Raw genomic sequence first — 17,414 nt, 5'->3', positions numbered from 1 at the left:
AAAAAAAAAAAAAAAAAAAAAAAAAAAAAGAATTTCGTTGAAATGATATATGGGTTGTGTTTCGTTTTGTGTATTTTGAGCACAAGCACCAAAGCACTCCATTGTTTGCCATGTTGAAGGTTTGTTTAAGCTCACAGATGGCTTCCATGCACGAACAAAAATGGCTCGAATTTCAGAGCTGAAATGATACCCATTTTTGCATGTTCAGAGGACAAAAATCCCAGCTTTATACACAAATTTGCATCTTTTTTCGTTTTATCTTCATTTTTCAGTGAATTAATCAGTGGATTGATCATATTGATTGTTTATTTTCCTTTTATAGATCGGAATTGAATGCCAACTTAGTGCAGAGGAACTGGCTCACCAAATTCAGCAAACATTCTGCTAATTGAAGTCCAGAATTGAAGGAGGAGGAGGAGTTTTGGTTACTTAATTGTGTCTGCACAAAGAGATTCCTCTTAACAAATTAATGTAACTCTCTTTCTTCAATTCTTTTTTCAACTAAAATTCCTCTTTTCATTTATGTAATAGATAGATGCAATCTCATCCCTCTCATCATCAAAAACTACTAAGCTTCTTGTCTAATCATATTCACTGTATTAACATTCTCACTGCATCTTTTTATTTATTTATATATTGTTATATAGTTTTAAATCAGTGATTGGGGAGCACAGAGCATTAACATAAAGCTGAATCTATAAGCTATATGTATATATATATAGCTTCTGTGTTTCTGTGAAGCAATTTAATTTTCCCCCAATCTAGTGAAAAAGGGTGGGCCTTTCTACATTAAAAATAATTTTTTTAAAAGAAATATAAATTCTAGAAAGAAAAAAGAATAATCCCTAAAGTTTGGGCCCAAGGATTTGGTGGGCTTCCTCCTTGTTATGGCCCAAACATAATGGGCTTAGGGCTCATTCATGACCCCACCCCCAAAAGAAATTATAAGAAAAAAAAAATCCTTACTTGGAATGAAGTTATTCTCAAAACAAAACACTCCAAAACTATCAAAAGTTGTAAAAATAATAATTTGTAAGAACAGAAAGTATGAAAATTTGTTAAAACTTGATGGAGATTTGGTTGCAGAGTATCATTGTTGTTGAGTCTAGAAGGAAGGAGATTTAGGAGAAGAAATTTGTGTTGTGGAATGTGAAAGTTGGTTCCATTTGAAGCTCGCCGAATGGGAAGTCTAAGCCAGGAGTTGCAGAGTTTGAAGCTGAAGTTGGTGACGAAAAAATCTCAGAAAGCTCGGATTTGTTTGGCTGCAAATCCAACTTCTGATGATGTCCAATAAATCCTTCACTCAACCCACTTGAGGATGCAGAGAAATAGCTCAACCCAGATCCAGATGTTGTTGGGGACAAAAATGGAGGAGGAGGAGAGAACTCGGAAAAGTTGACGTTGGCTCTCAATGTCGACCCGGACTCGACACGGTCTGCAACCTCATAATTTGACGTGGGATCATAGTTAAAAGGATGGAATAATGTTGGATCATGAATTGTGTCAAGGTTTTCAGTTATGACTCTTAAGGATGGCCATGAGCTCAAGAGAGCATCGGGCGATGTTTGTTGGTTTTGGACCCTTTGATCAGGTAGTAGAGGGTGGTTTTGTTGCTGAAACTCTGTGCTTGCAGATGGAATAACTTGGGTGCAACTATGGGTTCCTCGGTATGTGATCTCGAAGATGTTTGGATCGTGATCGGACCGTTGAACTTGTTTGGTTGCAAGACAACCTTGGAGGTTCCTGTGTGTGCATCTGTAATACCCTCTGCATGTCAACAACAGACAATATAAGTATATAAAACATAAAGGGATCACCAAAATTGTAGTTTTACCTGGGATGTCTGGCACCAAGAATGCCTTTTTGACCATATTTCCTCCAGCAAAAGCCATCATCAAGAGACCCTTCAAGGGCCATCCCTGGACTAACTTGGAATTTCTGTGTCCAAGTTGGAAGAATGTTCCTGCAATTGCATCCAAAACTGTAATCTAGCAATAGTTTTAATCAGAAATAAGCTTTTTCTTTATGTTTTGGGTTAAAATGAGTTACCTTGTGCGGGAAGAAGCATTGGTATGATCATGGTCCTTGAATTCACGGTCAGAGTCTTCACTCCTTGGGCTTCCATTGAGAGAGGAAGGAGATTCAGATATTTGGATTCCATTAGAGCTGAGCAATGACAGTGCCTTTTCATATGAAGATAAGATCTTTTGAACTAATAGTTCACCGCCATCGTTCGAAACTGAAGAAGAAGAAGAAGAAGAAACAGCAGCAGCAGCAGCAGCAGCAGCAGCCATGGAAGATGACGATGGCCTCACATTGAGATGAATTTGGAGTTGCTTTGCTAATTCCTTCCCTTTAAGCAGCTCATTTTTCAGCTTCTTCTTTTGGTCCCATTCCCCAAAGCTGTCCATGATTAAAGTTCTGAAATTTGGAGAACAAGACAACAAAACAAAACAAAACTTGGGATTTAAGGCGGAAACCCAACAGGATCGTGTTAGAAAGCAAAGACATGAAGTGGGTGGTGAAGTTTGATGGAGGAGGAAGGGAATGGTGTGGGTATTTATGAAGAGGGCTGAGAAACTTTTTTGAAACCAAAGAAAAGAAGGGGAATAGTTTTAGAAGAAGGAGAAGGGTTCAGTCTTCGGTCGTCGATACATTGCTTGGAAATTGATTTCAGAGATCATCTCCGATTCTTGACCAATTCCACTTTCTTCTAAAACACACCCTAAATTAAAACATAAAAACACAATTATTTCCAATTTTGATCCAAACACAATCAAATAATGTGTAGATGTGGACCAATTCAAATGCAAATAATTGGAAGGTAAGAGGAAATCTTGAAAAATAAGGGGAAACGACACAAATACTATGAAATTGCAGAGTCAACCAGTTGACTTTTGGTTGTTTTTATTTTCTTAGCCGTGTGGAGACCATTCTAACATTCTTTTTATTATTATAATCTCTCTACACTTTTTCTTTCTTTATTCTTTTGATCCCTAATTAGAACACTTTTTCTTTCTTTATTCTTTTGATCCCTAATTAGAACAATAATTATGTTATACAAAGTTATTATGGTGTGTATTTGAAGAAAAACATGTGTGTTGTGTGAGATCCCAATCGGTTGGGGAGGGGATCGAAACATTTCTTATAAGTGTGTGGAAACCTCTCCCTAGTAGACGCTCCTTAGTAGACATGTTTTAAAACCGTGAGGTTGACGATTGTACGTAACAGGTCAAAACAGACAATATTAACTAGCGATGGGTTTGGGAGACAACAAATTCAACAAAAGGAGCAAGAGGGTTCATTCTAGAAGGTATATGGACCCATATAAATGTTTCGAAAGTTTAAGATATAAAATGGACATGAATGAATGCACATGACCAAAGCGAACGTTTTGAAAAGTATAGGAATCATATGACCAAAAAAAAAACGGAAGGTACAAATACCAAATTGTGATTTAAATCTCTTGTTATACCAAAAAAAAAAAAAAAAAAATTCAAACCAACCAAAAATGATATGAAAATACTGAGGAATTAGTTGACAATCATTAAGATATATGAACCTCCTCCTAAACATAGACCCTAACACTTTCATAACAACCATGAACGGCTCTAAGGAAAAGCTATTACATTCAAATGACCTTATAGTAAACGGTATATGACTAACATATAAAGTAAGTCGTTCTTATCTCAACATGATCTATCAGAAAATTTCAATTGGATTGGGTATCCCCATTATCAATTTTTTTTAAAAGAAAAAAAAAAGAGATAATTGTATGGTTGGCTTTTTAAGCAACGTGTAGAGCTAGGAACCAGTACCAAAGTTGGGTCCCATTAAGGTTGATGCTCCAAACCCAACTAGAACCACATGTCTGTCACTTGCATCATCCATTAACTTCACATAAAATATCTTCTCCTCCACTCCTCGCCTGCCACGTAATATTCACCCTCCCTCTGATAGTCGCCACGTCACCCTCACAATTTTAGTCCACTACCCTTTGCCTACGTTGCTGCTTTCTTCACCGTTGATTGACCACAAACCCCCTTCATCACCGTCCATTTCTGTCAATTACAAAGTGAGATTGTTTGTGGACACCAAAATTCATGTATTTAGGAGGAGACTGTCATTTTAAGGTTGTTCTCTCTAATCCTGGGAAATCAGAAGGAAAAATTGAAGAAGAAAAAACCTGTGCTTTACCTTGATCTTTGAAGGTTTGTGTTTCTCAACTTGGTTTTCATTTTCTGTTTGTTTGATTAAGGATACAGCTGTAGTTGAATCTTCTGTTTATTTTACTGAGGAAATTCTAGAGAATCTTGCTCGTTGTGGGAAAATCAGATAACTCCTTGAACTTGAGCTTTTAGGTGCAAATGGTTGAACTTTTTGTGTGTTTATGAGAATTTTCTTTCAGAATAGGATCTCCCACAGTAGACCCACCTGAAAAAACAAGTAAAGTTCCAAGCTTTGTAGTCCCAGTTCATTCAAACAGTAAAGAAGATGAAGTTAGGGGCAGAAAGGACTTCTTGAAGTTACTTTTAAGGAAAATGGTGTTAGCTATGTACTAAACTAGAAAAGTGGTGTTTATTTGAGCTGTGATGCCTATTGCTGTATGTGCACAGCAAAATGGATGTCTTCTATGGTTTTTGCTAATGACTTGTTTTGTGAATTGCCCATGAGGGAAATTTCAGTCCTTTCTCTTGTGAATACTTTTGGCCAATGCATTGTTTCAAGTCTAGGATTTGAGTGATAAGAGTTGGCAGTTACAATTTATTGCAGGTTGCTGGAGCTTCCATATTGATTTCGTTTTCTCTTTTTGAAGGCTACTTGGTATGGGAGTTGTGACCGTTTCAAGCTCGGCAGCACGAACTCCTTTTCGGCTAGGTGGAAAATTTTCCAATAACATTTCTGCATTGAAAAGACCATCGATTGTCGCTTTTAAAGTAGATAAGCACACGAACACTACTTTGGTCTCACCCCACGAGCAAGTAACCCTGCCTGTGGAGAGTAATAACAGAAACCAGAAAAGAACAGGAAAAAGTAGCAAATCTTTAAAGAGAGTTAAAGCTGTCTTGATCGATGAAGCTACTCCCTGTACTTCGGATGTGGATTACAATGAGGCTGCTGCTAAACTTGAAAACATTTTCAAGCTTAGCCCTGTGACAGAGGATACTGATATGGAAAATGAAGATGGCAGACCGAAAAGAGGACAGCAAAGGAGGAAAAAGTTAGGCAAGAGACCATGTGATGGTGTAGTCAGGAACCAGACTAAGAGGATTAAGCGACTCGATCTCGACAAGAGGATAGCATTGAAAAGTAACAAGGAAGGCAAATCAGCTCCTTCATTAAGTAAACAAAAAGATACCAAAAGTGAAGCTGATGAGATTGATGATCTTGTAAGAAACTACTCTGCTTCTACTGATTTGGTTAGTTTAGACTGGAAAAAGATGAAGATTCCTCCAGTTCTTCCTTCATCAGAGCATACCCGTTTGTTCAAGTTGGTTCAACCAATGAAGGTGAGGCTTAAGAATTCTGGTGCTGGAAACTGATTTGAATGGAAGTTTGAATAAAAGTGATTTTGTTCACTGCCAAATAATGTTTTCCTCTATTAGGCACTTATTCAAGCACAAGAAGAACTGCAGAAAGGGTTGGGAAGAGAACCAACTGAAGGAGAATTGGCCAATGCGACAAATATGAATGTAATTCAAGTAAGGAGACAGTTGGAGGTTGGTCGTGCTGCCCGAAACAAACTCATCAAGGTAAGACTCACTTCCTTCAGGCTTCTGTGATACCATGACTGCCTTTTCTTTCTCCATGAAAATAATTTACTTTCAGTTCTTATCCATCGGCCATGGAGTTTATCAACGTACAAGTTTATATGATTGATGTGTTTGTCATATTCCGTTCAATCAAAATGTAAAGGTTCCTTTCCTAGGGTACATACTGATCTTCCAATAACATATTGGAGTGCAGACAGATTGAATGTAGTTGTAATCAACTTATGATATAATGCACTAGGATAGAACTAATGGTTAGGTCTTACATCTGTTGCAGCATAATCTCCGCCTTGTATTATTTGTGATCAACAAATACTTTGAAGATTTTGCAAGTGGCCCAAAATTTCAAGACCTTTGTCAAGCAGGAGTCAAGGGACTCATTACAGCGATTGATCGCTTTGAGCCTAAGAGAAGATTCCGCCTATCAACTTATGCTTTATTTTGGATAAGGCATGCTATTATTCGGTCAATGACTCTCTCAAGCTTCACACGTGTCTCATTTGGACTCGACTCGGTTAGTGCTTATAGTACTTCGCCTTTTCCATTCCTTTTTCTTTTATCATGGCAATGAACTACTTGCGTTCCTTAATCATCATTCTACTTTCCTTCATGACATCATATTACTGTTGCTAAATGTAAAACAACCAAAGAAGTTGGACCTTAAATAGAGAAGAAACAAAGAAAAATAGAATAAGGGAATATTTAAACTTTGAAAGAAAACTAAAATGTTATATTGAGAGTTTGATCTCGAGAGTCTCCAAGAAATAATTTCATAAGAAACAATATAAGATAGATTCTAGCCACCGCCTGAAGGGGAAGGAAGGTTCTCTCTCCATAGTTGTTGTTCAAAGAAAAAAGAAGCTATGAATTTCGATTGACTGAAATAGAGAAGAAAGTCGTGCTAGAGTAGCCAAGATTTTTGAAAGCAAGCTCTACGATAAATCATCTAGCTCCCATTTGTGGTAGACGGCAATTAAAAAGCTGAATTGAATCTGTTCACCTTGTTATGTTTTGAATCTAAATCATCGTCTAAATGGTTCTTGCTGCACATGAAGGCATGGGTTATTGAGACTGAACCTTTTCTTATGCAGGTAAGAGTTGAAATTCAAAGAGCTAAACTTGAGTTATTATGTGAGCTTCATAGATTGCCAACAGAGGAAGAGGTAATCGCAAAAGTTGGCATCTCACCTGAGAGGTACCTAGAAGTAATGAGGGCTACAAAACCAGTTTACTCTCTCCATTCTAGGCACTCAACTACATCAGAAGAGTTTATCAGTGGGATCGCTGATGTAGAAGGTACTGGAGGCGACAACCGGAGGCAATCAGCTCTTCTAAGGCTTGCTCTCGACGATGTGGTAATTTTCCCCCCTTTAAATCACTAATTTAACTTGTGAAATATATTTGGTAAAATGTCTTCACATCATGAATTCAAGGTGAAAGACATCTTGGCTACATCTGCTATGCTTGTTTAAAATGCAACTGACTTGCACTGCACTACACTTATTCTTCACAAATCGATGTAAAAGTAGGCTGTTGTACTGACATGGACCTCTCCTTTTGGTAGATTTCTTAGGCATTCCTGACTTGGGATTGCTTTTAACTCCAATTGTTGATCATATCAGTAGATATGACCCGTTTAATCTGCTGCATTTTGCATGGGATGCCTTGAAATCCCCTATATTGCTGATATTTTGATAATATGTTCCTAAATTTAAATTCTTTTTCCAGCTTGATTCTCTTAAGCCGAAAGAGAGTTTGGTGATCCGACAAAGATACGGTCTTGATGGCAAAGGAAACCGAACATTAGGTGAGATAGCCGGAAATCTAAATATTTCAAGGGAAATGGTTCGAAAGCATGAAGTGAAAGCTCTCATGAAGCTCAAGCATCCTGCAAGAGTGGATTACCTTCGTCGGTATTTAATCTGAACTGATGAGAACATCAAGCTTTGTTTCAATGATCTTGTACTCCCGATTAATTCCTATCGCCAAAACATCTCAAGGGGCAAGAGATTTGTACCATATATTTGTAACTACTTGAACATAGAAACCTCACCCCATATGATTCTTATTTTTAAGGACATACAATTGGCAGCTCTGCAACTTTCTTTGTAGGAAGAAGGCAGTTTTATAGGAGAAGAATAGCAACTAAAAGACAGGAATGGTTATACCCCCTCTTGTATACATACTATGTGATATAAATAAATTATACTGTTTATAAATTTCAACCTTCGACTGTTTTATAAGTTTTTCTCTACAAAGAGGATTCAAAGGAAGAAAAACAGAGATAGTGGTTTTCAGTTTCATTTCTCCTCATCTCTAGAGGAAGAAACTTCTTCAGCAATCAGTATGAACTGGAGAGAGTGGTCGCAACTTATTCTTTTGAGAGATTTCGTAGGTGCATTCAATATGCAGACATCCCAATTCCATAGATTTTCCTTTATCAATCCCTTCTTAGAGGAAATGATCCAATGATAGATAGATCTAGAAGTTCAACCATTCTATAGTCATATTTAAAATGGCAGAGAGACTAGTATGATAAAGAAAAATATATACATATAACAGAATTCCTCAGGTATTAGTTACACTATGTTAGACATATTTGAATAATTTTTCAAATAGCAACAATCCATGCACAGGTTCATCTTGATCCTCGTCTTCTCGCTCAAACTGTCATTTGTGGTTTTCATCTCTTTGTTTCATTTGAAATTTTCTTGCCTTCCCAAATGGGGATTTAAATGTTTCCCAAGAATTCAGTGGTTTCTAAATTTGAAGACATCATCATAATTAACGAAATAGGATTTGGGTGTTAAAGAATAGACTTCATGGAGTAGACATTACATGTCATGAGTTAGATTTATGTTCAAATATATACGTACAAGGCCTTATAAATGAAATTAATGTTCAAAACTATACGTGAGAGAGTGTTGAGGACACATGAAAATATTAAATTTACAACCTAACACATCGATTAGATCTGACTTTGGATCGAATACAAGCAATCCATTATGTCAGTAACTCGTTGGAAGGATTTTCCAACTGAAAAGGAAGGTTGTTAGGAATATGGAATTTGTAAGCTGCACACTACACTCTTCTTTCCCTTTTTGGAGAAAATATTACTTCTCATATAAGCTTCATGACTTTCTTTGCTTTTTCAGCTATCTCTGTTTCATGAGTAGTTATGCCACTACCGATTAAAATAATGATGGAGGTCACTTTATTCACAATACAACTATACTATAATCCAACATAAGCTTTGACTGAATGGGTGAAACTTGGATGCTTATAAAATTGTCATTGAAAAGGACGAGAACATGAGTTGGCTTGAAAGGCTTGGCCAAGTTCATATCACATGGAGTAAGAAGGCAAGGTCTGTGAGTTCACTTATTTCCGAACACAAGTTAATTAATCATATGAACTACATAAACTCAAGCCTCTCATATGCACCTCTTAGGTTATACATAAAATCAAACCATCAGAAGTCCAAACACATGGGCCATATAAATAAACACAAGCTAAACATGCCTAAACCTCTAAACTCTCTCTTTGGGAAACCCAAGGTTGATTTTTCAATTGCAAAGCGCAAACTTGAACTTATCAAATCCAGGAATCGAACATTCCTTTCAACAGTTGCATAGAGTTTTCAACATGATTTAACGAAGAAACTATCGCCAAATCAAAGAAATGTCAAAACATTTTTTAAGGTTATATGGCCCTGGTTTGCAGATCCGCTACACTCCAGCCAACATTACGTGAAAAGTAAAATATCCACCCAGAGACCGACAATACTCGAATCCAGATATGTTTCGTCCCAGTTTCACTATCTCAAACTGGTAACCAAAATAATTAACCAGTAAAATCATTGTCCCATTGTGTGTGTACTACCATAAATCTTACACTACCTAGCCAAAATCCTGGAAATCGAAGAAGAATACTCCTATACTTCTTACTCATGAATGGGTGTTGAATTCCTTTGTAAAGACATAGGGTGTTGAGTTCCTTTGTAAAGACATAGGGTGTTGAGTTCCTTTGTAAAGACATAGGGTGCTTCAACCACGAAAGAGAGCACCATATAATTTAAAGACAGCTGACCAGCAAAGAGAGCAAGTGGGAAATGTGTATTGAGAGAGTAGTACAACTGCCAATCTGGCTCCATAACAATGAAGATTCATATGCCTTTGTGCCTAACATCACAAGCAAATCTTGCCCCCACCACTTTCCATCCATAACAATCTTTAAAGATTTCTATCAAACTATAGGCTCAGTCCAATCCTGAATAGCAAGCCCTTCTGAAACATCAGCAAGAGATTTGAGATTGCACTTGATCAAGGTCTCTACAACAAAGCAAGTCTCATCCTTTGTGTTTCCTTCAGGAGTGTCAACCACAAATGACTCAACGACAAGAGTACCTGGCCTTCCTTCTATGATCTCTGAATGGAGGGAAATAATTGAAGAGTAGTTCTGGAAGAAAAGGCAAAGAAAGTTAGTTGACTTATGCAGGACCAATAATTAGAAATGGCAATGACGGCGTTTTCCATGCACTATCTCACTTGGAGACTTTTCTCATGTTCTACTGGGCAATCTTATAGCAAATAGAGGGTGATGATTAGTTTCAGTAAGAGATATCTACCCAAGATAACTGCAAATTGTTCAAATTCCTAGCCGAATATGTAATCCAGAGGCCTACCCCCACATCGTGCAATGGGAAAGAATCAAATTACCACCAGAACACTTGATTATCTGATTTGAATTAAAATTTGCCCAAGCAGGTAAAGCAACACATGAAGAATGTTCAGAGATTTGAGCTGGTCAAGAATGCAGAGTTTCATCATGTGTTAAGATCAAGAGTAATTCCCCGAGTTTGATCTATCCATGAGTCTACCAACTTATTCTCAGTTAGGCACCCTAAAGTTCCCCCATAGAGTTTAGCTAAAACCATTATGTTTTCAGGACTATAAATTACATAAAGTTGGTAGGCAATGCACATCATGAATATGACTAATGCATGAAATCAATTTAAAATTGAGAATAAATATTTTTTTGGCAAAGCCTCATATTAGTAAATAGCAATCACTTAAAAGAAAAAGAGAAGCATACCCTAAGCCTGTGATCACCACCAACTATCCTGAAGCTAAGGATATGTTTGTCATCATCAAGAAGTTCCAACCTTTCTGTGCTTGTGGTGGCTGGGAGCCCAGATTTGACATCAACTTCTCTAATACTTCCAATCTCAAGATTCCCCTGCACTACACACCAGCTTATAAATGGCTTGTACTTTTGGGGTTGATCAAATCTTCTCACCAAAGACCAAACCTGATGAGAATTAAATTAGTACATGTATGTGCCCAGATAAACCAGCTGCACGTGATAGAAATGTTAAAAAAAAAACGAAGTTTGAAAAACATGATGGTGCAGTTATATATTAGTTGAAAATAGATTTCCATGTTGGTCAAATTTTGTTTTCTCCAAATTTTGTTTCATTAAGCTAGTCTTTCAGTTTGACATGTACATTTCCAGAACCCTTATATGCGTACTATTTTTCCAATGTCCTAGCAATAATAAACCACAAAACCAAGTTATTTCCAATGGATCCAAAAAAAAAATATATATATATATATATATATATATATTAAGCGGCTGAATACTTGGAACTGGTTTAGCTCAGCTGAAACCTCTATTTCTTCACAACGAAAAATCATTTTCAAATACTGTAACCGGTTACATATTCAAAACTTTGGCAACAGAGTTGACAAAACAACTGTCAGACTACAAAAACAAGTAAACAAGCCACAGATCTACGTGGTTGCCGGCACTTGACAAAAGAGGCAAACAACTTACAAAGCGAAGGAAGGAAAGTGTTGAGAATAGATTGACAAGATTAGATTTACCTTAACCTATGAACTTAAATTTTTTATCTTGGGGGTAGTAGCAAAAGAAATAAACAATAAAAAGGATTAGCACATAGATCAGAGTAAAGGATGCGACAAAGAAAACACATGAATGAAAAAAGTAAAGAAGGTACAAACTTGAAGGCAGAAAACGCCTAAGAAAGAGTAATAGTTGGATCCACCCATGAATTGAGATTTGAGAATGTATAAATAAGCACGTCAAAGAATAACAGAGAATTGAAAAAAATGAAGAGAGAAGAATGTATAATGTTTATGTAAAAGCTATAGCGAAGGACACAAATTTGACATACAAAAAAGAAGCATATGGAAAGAGGAGGAGAGGAGGGGGTAGTTACAAGAGGAAGGGGAGCTTTAATGTGCTTGATTAGCAAGGAGGTGCACTGATTCTCAGCAGGCTCGTGCCTGTGATGCCTCCCAATGCACTCCCTCTCCAAGCTGCTAAATCCACCATTCCCACTCATTTCGGAAATTTACCTGAGCTAGCTAGAGCAAAAGCCACAAATCAACAGAAGCTCAAACCTAAAGAGGGCTCATGGTATCCGTACAAGGATCGGATCGGAAACAGAGTCCAATAGGCAATAGGTCTCACGGGAGTTGCACCGGAGACGACAAAACGACGGCAAAGAGGTTGGCCGCGAGCAGACAAGAATGAAGAAATGGGCTCTCGAAGTCTCTGTACCACAAAATATATACGCATACCAACAGAAAAAAGCTGAAATAATTATTTATTATAAGATGGAGATAAATGGATGGAATTTTTGGTTACTTGTTTTAGAAGTGGGGACCGCCAATTTGTTGTGCCTAACCTATATTTGTACACTACCCCCAACCACTCTCACAACTTTATTATTATTAACCCATTTTCTATTTAGTCTCTCCCTTCTAAAATTAATTTAATTAAATTTTATTAATTTGATCTTCAAACAAAAATGGATTCTTACACATTTTTAATCCCACAAATTTATAGTGAACGAAATATAGGAAATATATAGACGAATATTTTTTTAAAAAAGAAGGATAGAAACGTAATTCTCCATTATTTCAGAAAAAGAAAACTCGTTCTTTTTTTTTCTATTTATTGAGTTCTCGTTTAAAAAAAATTAAAAAAATCCCTACCCCTTTGTTGTTGTTCATGATGTTACTAATCAGCATCCTCCACAATAGTAAAATATTGTCCTCTTTGAACATAAAATTTCATGGTTTTGCTTTTATTTTCTTAAAAGGTCTCATGCTAATGAAGATGTATTCCTAACTTATAACCTCATGATTATCACCTTAATTAGCCAATATGTAACTCCCTCCCAACAATTAGCCAATATGTAACTCCCTCCCAACAATGCTTTCAAATCAGATTATGATAATTGAAAGAGTGATGATAGGGTTGGTTGAAAATTTTCTGTAAACTCTTGAACAGAACTCCAAGTTTTGGGATGGGTTTGAACCAAAAGAAGTAGAAGCATTTAGAGGAATTAAGTACAGGCACTCTCAAAGCTTTATTCTTTTCTTCTATACACAAATGAGGCAGGTGCACATCATTCTCATAAAAGGAGTACTAGTCTATAAGCATTTCTCACCAAATTGAGGGACTCAAAGCCATTAATCTCAACAAAAAAAAAAAAAAAAGAAGAAGAAGAAGCTAATTCCACGTTCTGGGGTTCAGAAAAATTGACTTGTGAGAGATTCCAAAGTTCCAATGCCTCAAACAGAGTATTACACCTTCCTACAAGCTATACAAAACATGTCAATTCAGAATGTTTGTTCCTGTTTTTTCCCCCCCACAAAAGATCTACCAATTTGTTAAGTTTCTCCAATATTGACGGTTGCTTAAAAAATCAGCAGACGAGAATCTTCTACAAAAGGAATGGATTTTTACTATACTAGAAAGGTGCTTACTCCAAAGCCATTGGATGCATGGATAAACCCACTGCAATTTGGCTCTGAGTGTGGAATCTCAGTTTTTCTAGACGATCATCACCGCTACTAAAATTCCTAAGATCACAGTTGATTAACAAGCACACAGCAGGCACTCTAATATCATTGTAGAATGCACGAAAATTTGTTTCATTCCAACAATTAAACCACAAGCTAACCTACTAGTGGACTATATATAATAAACTTCAGGCTCATGTGGGTTTATTATATCTTGCATCACTTAACTAACACGAACAAGGGACTACTTGGGACTTGGGAGCTCTTCCTTTAAAAATTGTTTTCACTCATTTTCTATAACAATAGAACACAGTTTGTTTTACGAACCAATCTAGTATCATTCTTAAAAGAAATTATATAAAAGTAGTTTGAATCTCTCTCAAACAAGTCTTATTCCTTTTTCTTTGTTTAAGTGATTTAGTGCAGAGGTGGCTCAAGGTGATCCGTGAACAAAAAGAATACCATATCAGTACTTTACTTTAAAATAAGATATCATAGCCATTTGTACATAAAGAAAACTACCAGAATCACTTACTTAGCTGCATGATATCACTCCATCATTCTCCAAATCTTTGATATCAGTATCAACGAAAGTGTCGAGCAGTGGATGTCTCCAAAGGTCTTTATCTTTTAAAATCAGAACCTGAGTAATTTAATTAGTGAGATGGGTCATCCAACCTTCAAGCTTTAAGTCAAAACAAACCAATTTCTATTCACTGAAGCAGAATCGAATAACCAAGGAGTTCCTAAAATATAGCATCCAATGAATGAAAGGAACTGACGTTTGTCAAATTGTTGGACAAATCTTTTCACAAGAGAGTTCAACAGTTTTTAGTAAAACTAACAATTTTTCTGCCAAATGATTAGAGAACTATAATGTTCTCCTCCGAGGAAGAAGACACGGCTGACACTACTATGAGTTATCTACGAAAGCTTTTATGTATAAAAAGAATAACGTTTTTTTACGTAAAGAAAACCCCACAGAAAGAATCAAAAACCTTCAGTTCAGCTTTACGCACAACCAGGGATTCCACCAATATCCATCATTGTTTAAACTTTCTTTTCAACCAGCAAAAACATCGCCCAGTTAGATAAATAATCAAGCAAAACAAATAAACAATCACTTTCCATGGCAAAGAACAGAACAATCAATCTACATTACCCTACATAAAGCATCTTCTCATAAGAAATGGTTATCCTGTGAAGTAAAAGAAGTGATAGATACCTAATCAATAGAATAAAGGAGGGGTAAAGGGTGTCTGTTACTCTGTTCTTCCTCTTGGGTTTCGTCTTTTTTCTCTTTGGTTATCATCTTTCCCGTGGGCTCATATCCTGCGAAAGAGTAGGCCAAATCATTCGAAAATTGGAATATTCAGCCCACAAAGAGGGACCGATTATTCCGACCATTCATTCAGAACAAAGTATGCAAAAAAATAGAAACGCGGCCGCTAAAACCCCATCCCCTCGTCCCCCCCACGCACAAACACTTCAGGACCATTTTCCTCTCTGCTTTATTCCCGAAATCCAAATTCCCGATACGTATCGGCATTTGGATAAACCAAATGGATTGGTTGTCGCAATATGTCGTTTCTCATCAGAGTGCTGCCTGTGCGACGCTTTCGAAATGAGAAGTTGATAGATCAACAGAGTGAAGAAATTTTCAGGCAGTGAATCGTTACAGTTGCCGCGTCAATTTATATAAAGGTATGAACTTACGAACGGAAGCTTCCCGCTATACCAATTCCAAGACTAACCCAGATTGAATAGCGCTGGCCCACTGGAAAGAAAACCCCCATGGGCCTTACTACCACAAGCCCATATTCAGTTGGACTGGCTTTAATAGCAATTCAAGGAAAAACATAAAATTCAGTGTCACCATATTTGTAAACTTTTTAAAATTAAAACAATGCTGATAATTTATATATATTTTCGGTGGGCGGCGGCGCGTGGGAGAAAGAAAAGGAAGGGTTAGGTTTTGTTGGCGGCCACCGGCGTACGCCAAGGGTAAAAGGGTTTCACAATTTAGTTAAAAATCTCATTGATATATATATACGCTCGGACTGTGTTTACTTGAGAATATTATAATTAATTTAAATAATTACACTTAATTTAGTATAACTATAGTGTTTTGAGAATATTATAATAAATTTGAATCTACGATCTCATAAAACAAGAACGAGAGGCGTAGAGAGATAGGTAGGAGTACTAGTACATATATTAAATATATTGATGTAAAATAAAGGATGGGTAATTAGTAAAAGGATTTGGTAATGCATCTCTGTTATTACCAAAGCCATATGCACTTTGGTGGATGCTTAAATAACCCAAATATTTTACTAAAAAATCACCCATTCCATTTTTAAATATTAGGAGATGGGGTTGTAATTGAAGGGGATGTGGAGTTACTCCATCTGGCCAGCCTTAGCAAAAAAGCAAGAACCTCCGATGGGTCCTTCAACGAGTAGGAAGCGTTTGTGTGCTTTGGAATGGATGCCACGAGTATCGCAATTCCTTGTCCTTTCCTTTGTATTACCTACAAAACTCATACTCATCCCACTTCAGTTTAATACCCATTTCAATATTCATGAGTATCAACAGCATCCACCTTTTGCATATGCTTGCTTACCTTGAAAGCGTCCTCGTCCGTTTGATCATCGCCAATGTACAACGGAACCACATCGTCCGTGTCGTTATGTCCGAGAGTGTGCAGATAATACTCCATTGCATGCCCTTTGTTCCAATTAATGGTCGGCCTTATTTCCATAACCTTCAAATGTTCATACCATATTAGCAAGGAATATGGCTTCATTTTCAACAAACAAAATCATGCTTATTTTCAGGATTTATGCACCTTTTTGCCCTGCGTTACATGAAAATCAGGATAGTTTTCCATAACAGTCTCTACCTTCTTTTCTAATTTCCCCAAATCCTGCCATAAGTCAATAATACATCGATTCGATTCCTTGATCTTTATCCATATCACATTCATACACATACATATCGACAAAGATCGAGATCTTTACCCTTTCGTGCACGTGCCGAAAGTGTACAGAAACACAAAACGTATTATCCTCCACCAATGCACCTTCGATCTTTCTACTTTCTTCCTCTAATGCGCGTTTTATCTGCCACGTTTTAAATGTTTTCCATATTTCAAACCTCGTACCATAAAAATTATAATAATAATAATAATTTGATTTTTCCGACAAGAAATTACTTGTTGAATTTCTGGTAAAAACTTCTTGGCTGGTTGATAGGAAACCCCATTAGCCTACAATCAAACGTATAATGTTACATTAACGCTGACAAATGATATACGTCGACATGTCGAAATATTATAATTATAAAACTAGGATAACCTCATTGTCCGAATTTGGAGCCATAATGTCTAATCCATGGCTCCCAGCATAGTGCAGATTCCTCAATTTCACGAACTCCTTTACCTGAAAATTTTAATTAATTTCTTTAATATATATATATAATATATATATATATATATAAATAATTAATTACTTTTTCTCGGCTTCTTCCGCTTATTATGGCTGTTGGAAAGCATTTTGCCACTTCTCTTACAGCTTCTCTCATCTGCATTTATACATACAGAAAAATATATAAATAAAACAATAAAGAGACTAAATTAAAAGAATCAAATCCAAAAAGATATAGGTCAACCCTTAAAAATTATTAATAATAAAACCCATATTTTTAGTGTAGAAATTCAAAGAACAAAGAAAAAACTTAATCATTTTATAATTTCTAAATAAGGTCAAACAACTAAGCAAAAAAAAGAAAAAAAAAAAAAAAAAAA

At 36.4% G+C, this 17,414-nt stretch overlaps 4 protein-coding genes across 9 annotated transcripts in view; 2 read left to right on the top strand and 2 right to left on the bottom strand.

Moving 5' to 3' along the window:
* The window catches only part of LOC111430774 (transcription factor SPEECHLESS-like), a 3,058-nt gene extending 2,492 nt beyond the window's left edge, over positions 1-566 (top strand). Inside the window, exon 3 of the mRNA XM_023067179.1 lies at positions 323-566. Coding sequence (XP_022922947.1) covers positions 323-388 — 66 coding nt within the window. The 3' untranslated portion in view covers positions 389-566. The remainder of the gene's footprint in view (positions 1-322) is intronic.
* A 201-nt stretch (positions 567-767) lies between these two features.
* LOC111430671 (abscisic acid receptor PYL8-like) lies at positions 768-15,262 on the bottom strand. 4 transcript variants are annotated; one of them, XM_023067012.1, is made up of 9 exons: positions 14,832-15,262; positions 14,129-14,249; positions 12,152-12,350; positions 10,866-11,009; positions 4,198-4,434; positions 3,819-4,061; positions 2,050-2,725; positions 1,835-1,963; positions 768-1,767 (listed from the first exon to the last, which is right to left on the bottom strand). In XM_023067012.1, the coding sequence occupies exons 7-9, from the start codon at positions 2,409-2,411 to the stop codon at positions 1,122-1,124; spliced, it is 1,137 nt and encodes a 378-aa protein (XP_022922780.1). In that variant the 5' UTR covers positions 2,412-2,725; positions 3,819-4,061; positions 4,198-4,434; positions 10,866-11,009; positions 12,152-12,350; positions 14,129-14,249; positions 14,832-15,262; the 3' UTR covers positions 768-1,121. The 4 variants fall into 4 exon arrangements, with proteins under 4 accessions (XP_022922780.1, XP_022922779.1, XP_022922781.1 ...); XM_023067011.1 differs by lacking the exon at positions 12,152-12,350 and having other exon boundaries at positions 14,142-14,249; XM_023067013.1 differs by lacking the exons at positions 768-1,767; positions 1,835-1,963; positions 2,050-2,725; positions 3,819-4,061; positions 4,198-4,434 and adding an exon at positions 9,174-10,229 and having other exon boundaries at positions 10,866-11,081; positions 12,013-12,350; positions 14,142-14,249.
* On the top strand, positions 4,083-7,996 carry LOC111430670 (RNA polymerase sigma factor sigE, chloroplastic/mitochondrial-like). 3 transcript variants are annotated; one of them, XM_023067007.1, is made up of 7 exons: positions 4,083-4,211; positions 4,409-4,555; positions 4,817-5,510; positions 5,607-5,753; positions 6,049-6,285; positions 6,863-7,126; positions 7,500-7,996. In XM_023067007.1, exons 2-7 carry the CDS (start codon positions 4,542-4,544, stop codon positions 7,695-7,697), a joined length of 1,554 nt encoding a protein of 517 aa, XP_022922775.1. In that variant the 5' UTR covers positions 4,083-4,211; positions 4,409-4,541; the 3' UTR covers positions 7,698-7,996. The 3 variants fall into 3 exon arrangements, with proteins under 3 accessions (XP_022922775.1, XP_022922777.1, XP_022922776.1); XM_023067009.1 differs by lacking the exon at positions 4,409-4,555 and having other exon boundaries at positions 4,100-4,211; XM_023067008.1 differs by lacking the exon at positions 4,409-4,555 and having other exon boundaries at positions 4,128-4,211; positions 4,774-5,510.
* A 539-nt stretch (positions 15,263-15,801) lies between the features above and the next one.
* LOC111430746 (probable trehalose-phosphate phosphatase C) overlaps positions 15,802-17,414 on the bottom strand; it is a 3,148-nt gene continuing 1,535 nt past the window's right edge. Inside the window, exons 3-9 of the mRNA XM_023067142.1 lie at positions 17,120-17,191; positions 16,966-17,049; positions 16,824-16,877; positions 16,630-16,731; positions 16,458-16,535; positions 16,233-16,373; positions 15,802-16,139 (exon numbers count right to left, since the gene is read on the bottom strand). Coding sequence (XP_022922910.1) covers positions 15,966-16,139; positions 16,233-16,373; positions 16,458-16,535; positions 16,630-16,731; positions 16,824-16,877; positions 16,966-17,049; positions 17,120-17,191 — 705 coding nt within the window. The 3' untranslated portion in view covers positions 15,802-15,965. The remainder of the gene's footprint in view (positions 16,140-16,232; positions 16,374-16,457; positions 16,536-16,629; positions 16,732-16,823; positions 16,878-16,965; positions 17,050-17,119; positions 17,192-17,414) is intronic.

The sequence above is a fragment of the Cucurbita moschata genome, unplaced genomic scaffold (assembly GCF_002738365.1).
Source record: "Cucurbita moschata cultivar Rifu unplaced genomic scaffold, Cmos_1.0 Cmo_Scf00034, whole genome shotgun sequence".
In the NCBI taxonomy this organism is placed as follows: domain Eukaryota; kingdom Viridiplantae; phylum Streptophyta; class Magnoliopsida; order Cucurbitales; family Cucurbitaceae; genus Cucurbita; species Cucurbita moschata.
The sequence above is the reverse complement of the archived record's forward strand: the minus strand, read 5'-3'. Positions and strand labels throughout refer to the sequence as shown.

Bases quoted from the DNA above. Each gene is read 5' to 3' on its own strand.
- LOC111430671 (XM_023067012.1), bottom strand. From the start codon at position 2,411: ATGGACAGCTTTGGGGAATGGGACCAAAAGAAGAAGCTGAAAAATGAG. The intron at 1,964-2,049 runs GTAACTCATTTT...ATGCAATTGCAG, and splicing joins AATGCTTCTTCCCGCACAAG to GAACATTCTTCCAACTTGGA. The intron at 1,768-1,834 runs GTAAAACTACAA...GTTGACATGCAG, and splicing joins CTTGGTGCCAGACATCCCAG to AGGGTATTACAGATGCACAC.
- LOC111430670 (XM_023067007.1), top strand. The intron at 5,511-5,606 runs GTGAGGCTTAAG...TTCCTCTATTAG, and splicing joins AGTTGGTTCAACCAATGAAG to GCACTTATTCAAGCACAAGA. The intron at 6,286-6,862 runs GTTAGTGCTTAT...TTTCTTATGCAG, and splicing joins TCTCATTTGGACTCGACTCG to GTAAGAGTTGAAATTCAAAG.